Source organism: Pyrus communis, chromosome 10, assembly GCF_041283825.1.
Source record: "Pyrus communis isolate YQ-2024b chromosome 10, ASM4128382v1, whole genome shotgun sequence".
In the NCBI taxonomy this organism is placed as follows: Eukaryota; Viridiplantae; Streptophyta; class Magnoliopsida; order Rosales; family Rosaceae; genus Pyrus; species Pyrus communis.
The window spans coordinates 16,329,244-16,338,328 of record NC_142574.1 but is presented as its reverse complement, the minus strand read 5'-3'; the positions used below and the strand labels follow the sequence as shown (position 1 = coordinate 16,338,328).

At 37.0% G+C, this 9,085-nt stretch overlaps 1 protein-coding gene across 1 annotated transcript; it reads left to right on the top strand.

The window, feature by feature from the left end:
* Window positions 1-2,489: 2,489 nt before the first annotated feature.
* Window positions 2,490-3,296, top strand: LOC137730249 (basic form of pathogenesis-related protein 1-like). The gene has a single exon (XM_068469309.2). It carries the CDS (start codon window positions 2,551-2,553, stop codon window positions 3,031-3,033), a length of 483 nt encoding a protein of 160 aa, XP_068325410.2. The 5' UTR covers window positions 2,490-2,550; the 3' UTR covers window positions 3,034-3,296.
* Window positions 3,297-9,085: the final 5,789 nt, after the last annotated feature.

The following is a 9,085-nucleotide window of genomic DNA, read 5'->3' as shown; positions in this document are numbered from 1 at the left end:
GTCTAGATCAAGAGGTATAAAACTCAACCTTCACTTTGTTCTTCAATATTTTGTTTGATGCATCATATATGAACCTATGCTTCTTGAAGGGGATTTGCATGATTGTAGCTTTGATAATATGTGATAATATGTTTCCGTTGCTTATGTATATAAATTTAGAATTGTATATGCAAGCTAGTCACTAGAAATCCCACTATAAATCTCATTATTTCCCTTTCACTTTCTTGCGAGCAACCTAGCAGGTGTGGGGGCATTTTTGGAGCAAAATATGGAGGCGACACATGGATTCTAGGGTGAAAAGGACAAAATTACCCTCAAGGAACACTGGAACTCCTACACGCGAGCAATGGACAATCATCCCTCAATCAAGTCAAAAGTGCCCAAAATAGGTATTCATTCAAAACCTATTTCATCCATCCTCATCAAATCTCCTCCACAAGGTAACCCCCAAAACATTCCTTACAAATTATATTAATTAGCTAATTAATTGAATTATTACCTAATTAATCTATTAATTGGCTAATTAACTACAAATTACACCCCAAAATGCCACAAAAAAGCCGGTCACCATCTCTCCAAAGGGGTCTGGCCATGCCCTATATATACTACTCCATTTTCTCTAAAAACCTAAGTTCTACACTCTTGCTAAATTCCCTAAATTCTCCAAACACTTTTCCCTCAAAATTCTAACTTTCGCATCGGAGGTTCTTCGGCCAAAGACTCACCCCCCCTCCCCCCAATTCATCGTGGGCATGTGAGGCTTTTGGCCTTGACCTAAGATGTTGTTTGTTTTGTAGGTTCAATTTTGTCCAAGAACAAGGACGAAGAAATTTGCATCCACAAAATATTTTATATGTAAAATATTGTGACTTATCGTATTTCTAAAGTATTTCTATTTACGGTAAGTGTTTTCATGTTATATGTATATATATTTGGAAGTTATACTTGTTTTACGGCGAGGGGTTATTACGTTTTCGAAAAGGAGATTACCTTCGATGGTTTAATTCTCATTCTAATTTTACTGTACTTTACTTATCCGCTAACATCACATGCGAAATGGGTTCATTCTCGCTCACATGCGCACTCTTGCATTTAGGCATTTTTAGGTTTAAATTTATTCACATTTTCTACCTCACTACACTTTATGGCATCGTCACTTTCTGGGTGTTGGCCAACATAGCTCGATTCGGAGTTTAGGTGGACATTCCAGGTCCAGGTATGTCATAATTTACCTAGTTTTTTATTTTATATGAAAATAATTTACCTACTATGCTATAATAATGTATCTACATTTTTATATAAAAAAATTTATCTTTTTTACAACAATAATGTGTCTACAATTTTATTTTTGTATGAATATAATTTACCTACAATTTAACTTTTCAAAAAATGTATCTTCTAGTTTATGTTTTACTATTATATAGGTGTTTATATGTTCGCAAAATAATTTATCTAAAGTTATATAGCTAAGAGATATGGTAATGCATTATATTAATTCATTACTAGCAAAGGTCACATACTCTGTGTGTTGAGAAATATATTTTTTATATTTTTAAATATTTGTTTTTTAATTTATTTATGAGAAGAGTTATTTGTTTTTAACTGGTTGGCAGGCACCCCAGAAAAATACGGGTTGGTAGTTAGGAAAGAGAGAGAATGAGAGAATGAGCATAGAAGGTATTGATAAAGTGACATAGCTGTGAGGTAAAGAAAAACAAGAGAAAAAACTTGTTTGTACAAAATTACTTTAATGCCCACATTGTTATTTTTCCAAATATTTCCCTTCAGTTTTGTATTAAAGGGTATAATAGTAATTTTATTAGTTTTTGGTTGACAAATGTTTTATTAATATGCAGTTTAGATTAAACAAAGAAAAGAAATTGTTAAAAATGTTAACCATAATGGTTGGCTAAGAATGGGTGTATGAGAAAAGTTAGAGAATGTTGTGGCATAAGTTGTAAAAATCTTATATTAATAGGTTACTTATTTTTTTATGTGGCAATTTATTTAAATTTTTGGTTTTTATTGAATGTTTATACATAGATGGGTTTTTATCCAACATAATAAGTACATTAGCAGAACATTTTTATAAGGGATGATATCAGAAAAATCCTTAACTAGGTAAACCACTTGAAAAATACTCCGGACAAGCAAAAGGAAACCCAAAAATATGCAAGCTAAAAACAATTTAGTGAGCCAAACCAAATTCTATTTTTTCTATTGTTTGTCGTCTTTAGGGAGAATCAAACCTAAAATCTCTCAATTACAAATAAAGATAAATACCACTAGACGTTAATATTAAGTAGCTTGTCAATTCTTAATTAGTGTCTATTCTATTCTCTCTCTTTATTTACCCGTCCTCTACCGCTTTATCTATATATAGAATCGAAATGTATGCAACCTCCCATTTCTTAAGGCCTATTTGTGACACCCTACTATTATTTTGTCTCTATAAATATAACCCTATCTGCATTCCTCCTTTCAAACCAACAGCTATCAATTCAACGTCCTCTACTATACAACAAAACCGACCCCATATCGAGATACAAAATGGCGTTCAACGTCAAGCTTATTTTGGGCTTCTTCACCATCGCAATCATCATGACGCATGTCGCCGCAATCCTACCCAAAGAAGAGATCGATGGCTTCATCAGGGAACACAACATAGCTCGCGCCGAGGTTGGCAATGGACTTCTCAAATGGAACGAGACCATAGCCGAGTACGCTCAAGCTTATGCCGACAAAAGAATCGAGGACTGCCAAATGGAGCACTCAATGGGGCCTTACGGCGAGAACTTGGCCTCCGGTGATGGCATGACCGGTGCAGCCGCTACCAAATACTGGGTCACCGAGAAGGAATTCTATGACTACCAGCAAAACAAATGTGTCCGAGATGAATGTGGCCACTACCTTGGTGTGATATGGGGCAAAACTACTTATGTTGGATGTGGCATTTCAAAGTGCAAGAATGGACAAAACTATGTCATTTGCAACTACGATCCTTCTTACCAGGACGACGAGCGCCCCTACTAGAAACTATTGTATATAAATAATGCCACGCGCGCACACCCTGTTTTTGGTCATAAGGGGGGAATGGCGACATATGTTGGTTTCTATTGCTGTATACGAATACAATCATGTTGCTGTATATGGTGAGAGGTGACAGAAAAATAATTAAAAAATGATTAACCATTTTTTTTTTTGGGTAATGTTTTTTAACAAGCTGAAGTTACAGCGAGGATTCTCTATGGACCTTTACAAACATATAATCATACTACATCTATCTTTTAACGTTATTACTAGAAAATTGTTATAACCAAGTACAATTATGATGATAATGTTGTATTATTGCCGCCATTGCACCATTTACCATAATCGCTTTTCGGAAGACGTGTGAACGATAGTTGTAGAAACTTGAGGAAATTGATATCTTGGTTGACATGCATAATTCTCCAAGAAGGTTGTGCTTTGACATTAATTATGTTAATGGGAACATATGAATCTAATTCCACTTGAACATGATCGAGACCCAACCACTATTAAAAAAAAAAAAAAGAAAAAACAGCTTAGGAGACGAACAAAATTCATCTCTTAAGGACAACGTTTGTCACACAAAAGATAAGACAACGGAACTCCATTCTGTAGAAATCGTCACCCAAAAGCCGTCGTAAGACATTTTTGTCGGCGGATACAAATATTTGTCAGGGAAAAAAGGTCTTGTCCAGTGGACAAAGCAACAAACCTCCATCATGTAAGCTTGTGTTGACTGCAGAGGCCCGACAGACGTCACTTTACTCGTATGGTTAGTAACCCCTTAACAAAATCGGTCTGAACACTAAATTATATAACTCTTCATTGTAGGCAGGGGCATTTGATGCTTTCAGTTGATTCACCTAATAATATTAGACAAACATTTAAATTTGTTAGTTCGAGCAACTTAATTGGTACAATATATATGTCCAATACAAAACACTTTAAGCTTACATATTCGAGAAACCACTGTGGAAACAATTCACGGTGTTTCTTGGCATACAAATGTGAAGGATGTGCCTGCTTCATCATATTTTCATGCTCGTCTAGGTATGACAGTGTCTCGTCACAATTGTTAAGTAAAAACCAATGTGCTACCTCCATGTCTTTCTTGGAAAACGACTCGCCACAAATCAGATCTCCCAATGGTCGAGCGATTTGGCCAAAATCTGAAAGTTTCTCCTTTCTCACACCTCCATCATTATTGCGAGGAGGACGATTGGTCCCGAAAGGAGCAAAATCCAAACGGTTAAGCTGTTCCAAAATCTGATCACCGGACCATTCTCTAGGTCTAAGGCAATGCTCTTTCTCCCCGTCAAACTCTTTATCCTTCTCTTGCCATTCATGGTTCCAAGGCAACCATCTCCGATGACCAAGGTAACAAAATTTTCCGGCGTGCCAACTAGATGTTACATCTTCCTTGCATACAGGGCATGCCATATAACCTCTAGTGCTCCACCCAGAAACCATTGCATATGCAGGGAAATCGTTCACAGTCCACATCACTGCAACCCGCAAAGTGTACATCTTGCAAGTACATTTGTCATATGTGCGCACACCGTGTGTCCATAAATCTTTTAGCTCATCCACCAATGGTGGTAAGTATACATCGATTGACCCACCAGGATCCTCAGTTATCAATAGAGTCATCATCATGTATTCTTTTTTCATACATTTCCATGGCGGCAAATTACACGAAAATACAAAAATTGGCCAAGTACTATGGTGTTGGTTTAAAACCCCAAACGAATTAAATCCGTCAGTGGCAAGTCTCAATCTAACGTTATGAGAATCAGCAGCAAAATAGGGAACGTCCAATTGAACTCTTTCCATGCCTCTCCATCTGCAAGATGCCTCAGGACATCATCATCAACTTGCTTTTCCTTATCCCATCTCATGTCCGTGGCAATATGCGTTGACATATACAATTGATGCAACCTTGGTTTCAAGGGCAGATAACACATGACTTTTTGTGGGATCTTAGTCGTTCTATTCTAAGATATCATTTTGAACCTCGACTCATTGCATACAGGGCATTTATCCAATGCTTTATTCTCTTTGTAGAATAAAATACAAGTGTTTTTGCAAGCGTGAATTTTTTCATAACCCAATCCAAGACCATTCACACCTTTTGCGCATGTCTATGGTCTTTCGGCAAACAATTGTTCTTTGGAAGTATTCTCTTGAAAACCCCCAAAAAGCAATCGAAACATTGGTTCAACATATGATACTTTATTTTTCCGTGCATTAGTTCCACAATGGCCGTGAGAATGAAAAAGCTCTCGCAGCCCGGGTATAACTCTTGGTTGGCTTTTTTTTAATAGTTTTTCATGTTGTTTGAACTCTGCACTGTCCATTGGTGTAGGCACAACATCTTCCCCTTCCTGATTGGTGTTTGTCGATGCAAATGGAAAAGCATCATTTATAATATCTATGACTTGTTCATTAGGATCCACAATAGGTTCAACATTGTCCACTCTTGTGGCATTTGAAGACGAAGCGTTGTTTAATTGTTCCCTATGATGGTTCCAAGTATTATATGTCTCAATCATTCCATTCCTTACTAAATGAAATCGAACATGTTCAATTGTCTCGCTTAACGTATTGTTACACCTCCTACAAGGACACTAGATTCTAGTTGCACTCGGGTTGTGTGTACGTGCAAAGTCAATAAAATCCTTGATTCCATCCAAATATTCTTTTGCGCATCTATTCGGGTTCTGTATCCACGTCTTGTCCATAATTCCTGGAACCACAATAACAATACAACAATCACAACAACTTCATACAAAATGATAATGTCACCTTATGCCTTCAGTAAGGGCCTATCCCATTCGGGAATGCATAGTCATGTCACGTAATTTACGGCTAAATCAGATTAGATTTCAACGTGGATGAATTTCAGCAGCATCTTAATACAGTTCTTCAGGTGTACGACCCGAAGAACGTACAGAGATGACACCGAAATCTCCACAATCGAAACCTAATTCTTCAACCATAAACTACACGTCATAACTGTACATTCCCAAACTGTCCAAATAATGGGACAATTCAAGAATTAATTGGACCGCAGTCATGCTTTCGCATCCATGTGCGAAATCCAACTAATCCTCGAATGGGAAACTAAGTTTTACTAAAAATAAAAAACAAGTACGAAGTTAATTTCAATTAACTCCGTACATCACAACACATATTTGTACGCCACGTACAAATTTAACGACATAATATAAATATAATTTCACAACACAATTTAAACATAACAAACTAAGTTCAACATAATTTAATTAGTTTTATATGTTTAAAAAATAAAACGAAGAAATACCTTCTCAATCGTTCTCCACCAATCGCTAATCACACACAATATCCCTATAGACAACAAAATTAATGGCATTAGTATGAATTTACATTAATACTTTTACCCTAATAACAAAAAATGCTTACCAAACACACCGAGATAGCTCGATCAACATAGAGAAGAAGATGGAGGGAGTATTAGATGATGAAATTGAGAGAAAATGAAAATGACAGATGATGGATTGAGCAAAATTGAAGGGATGAGTGCAGAGGCACAATCTGCAATTTTTTTTGCAGTTTGCCTCTGCACATGGTTGAATCCAGATTAAAAAGTTCACTTTTGGACGAACGATTTTGTGCGATGAAATAGGTCTTCGTCGCGCAAACATCCATTGCGCGACTAATATGGTATTCGTCGCGCAAATGACACTTGCGCGATGAAAAAAGAAGCATTTGTTGCGCAAGTTTACCAATTTTTTTATTTATGTCCTTTACTTTACAATTTATTCTTTTCAACACATTGCGCGACGAAAGAATGTATCGTCGCGCAATGCATATTTTTTAAATTTTTTTCTATCTTTGTTTTTTCTTTGTATGTATTGTAAATTTTTATTTTATTATAAATAAAAAAACTCAAACCTAATTAAACATTAAATTAATTAACAAAACTAATTTACTATCCCAAATAGAAATTATAATTAATGCAAATATTAATACTCATCCACATAACATATAATTATTCATTAAATTAAATATAAAGTAAAAAAAACCCTCATCAACTTCAATCGTCCACCCGTAACACATCAAACTTCCACTGCCGAAAACTCTGCTTGAAAAGCCCATCCATATAAATTTGTTGCTTTTCATCGATTTCATCAACATCTCAATAAACATACATTAATGCCAGTAACAATAGATTAGTAATTTAAAAAAATATTACATTTTAACAAAAATAATTGTTCATTATTTACCACAAACTTACCGTTAACTCTCCCAGCATGGACTTCTTCAACTCCTTAGGAACCTTTTTCCAAGACTCAAACTCGGCAAAATAATCCCTCCGTAGCAAATTTCCAATGTCATACTTAAATTCGGCGTACGCCTCAGCTAAATTTTTCCCTTGAAAGTAAGGCACTTGCTTCCGTCGATACCTCTCTAATCGCACTACAAGTTTTTTTTTTTTGCCAGAACCTTCTCTAGAATCAGCCATTATTTTTTAAACAAAACAAAATTGAAAATTAGGGCTCTGAAACTATGTTTATATAGCACTAGGACACCTTTGCACGACAAACATATTCATCGCGCAAATTTCAACTTCGTCACGCAAAATGCGTCATCAATGCACATTTAATTAGGGCTGGAAAAAATTCCCGAAAATCCCAAACCAAACCGAAAAAATCCCAAACCCAAACCGAAAAATCCCAAACCGAAACTATCCCAAACTTTGGTAATCCCATACCGAAAAATACCGAAATATTCGGTATGGAATTGGTTTCCAGATTTCTTTTCTTCGGTATTCCCGAAGTCCCGAAATCTTTTCTTCTTTTTGGTTCCTACTTTCCAGTGCTACATCTGCAAAGAACAATGAAAAAATAAAATAAAAAACAGAGCCTTTCGGTTCCACTAGCAAAGGAACAAAAATAAAATAATATGGAAAAGGCATGTGATGGTGATGCCTTGTCGGTTTGGGATAAAAGCACAAAGCTTTTGTTTTGGTTTTGAATCTTGATTCTTGAGGCAGATGAGAGAAGCAGTCTTCGTGTTGGGAAGCAGAGATAGGAAGAAGCTCTCTCGTCTCTGGCCTCGACCCATTTCTCTCTCTATCCTTTCTGAAGCTCTCTCGTCTCTGGGTTATGAATCCTCAGTGCTGCGCATGCACGATTCATAACCCACAACAAATAATTCCATTTGATGATCACTGAAGCTCGAGAGAAAAAGATTGGATTTTTGCATGTGGGTTCTGAAGGATTTGTGCAGAAATGGCATAAGAACATGTGATTGTGAAGAGGAGTGGGTGTGGCCGTGTGGGGTTGGGAGCGAGGTGGACTCAGAGTCGCCGCCGTGCTCGAAGAAAAAGATTGGATTTTTGCTTGTGGGTTCTAAAGGATTTGTGCAGAAATGGCATGAGAAGATGTGATTGTGGAGAGGAGTGGGTGTGGGGTTGGGAGCTAGGTGGATTCGGAGTCGTCGCCGTGATCGTTGCTTTCTGAGAATGGTGGAGGTGGCGGAGGAGAATGGTATTAAGATCTCTCTCAGGAGGAGGCTTGTGAAGAAGCCACTGGAGATTGCTGGTGTTGGCTGCGTCCCGAACCGTACCGAAAAACCGAAAAACATTCGGGAATACCGAAATTCGGGAAAGGCAAAATTTCGGATCGGTTTCGGTTGCTAAAATCTCATCCCGAACTTTTTCAGTTCAGTATTTGGTATATAGTTTTCGGTTCGGTATCCCATACCGAACCACCCCTACATTTAATTGGAAGGTTTGAACGTAGACTGATCGTGCTTTGTGCGACAAACATATGGATTTGTCGTGCAAAGTTGTCTTACACGAAAAATAAAATATTAATTATTTTTAGAATAAATATTTAAGGTATTATGTAACAGCCCGTCCCGGACTTTTCGTACCGTAGGAGTGAAATGACGGTTTTGCCTTTAATGGATAATTGTTGTTTGTGTGGTTGTTTTGGGTTTTTGGTTGGTTGCATCCCAGCCACACATCCATCATCATCATCAACCCTCTTCCCTATTCCCTCTGCCCTGT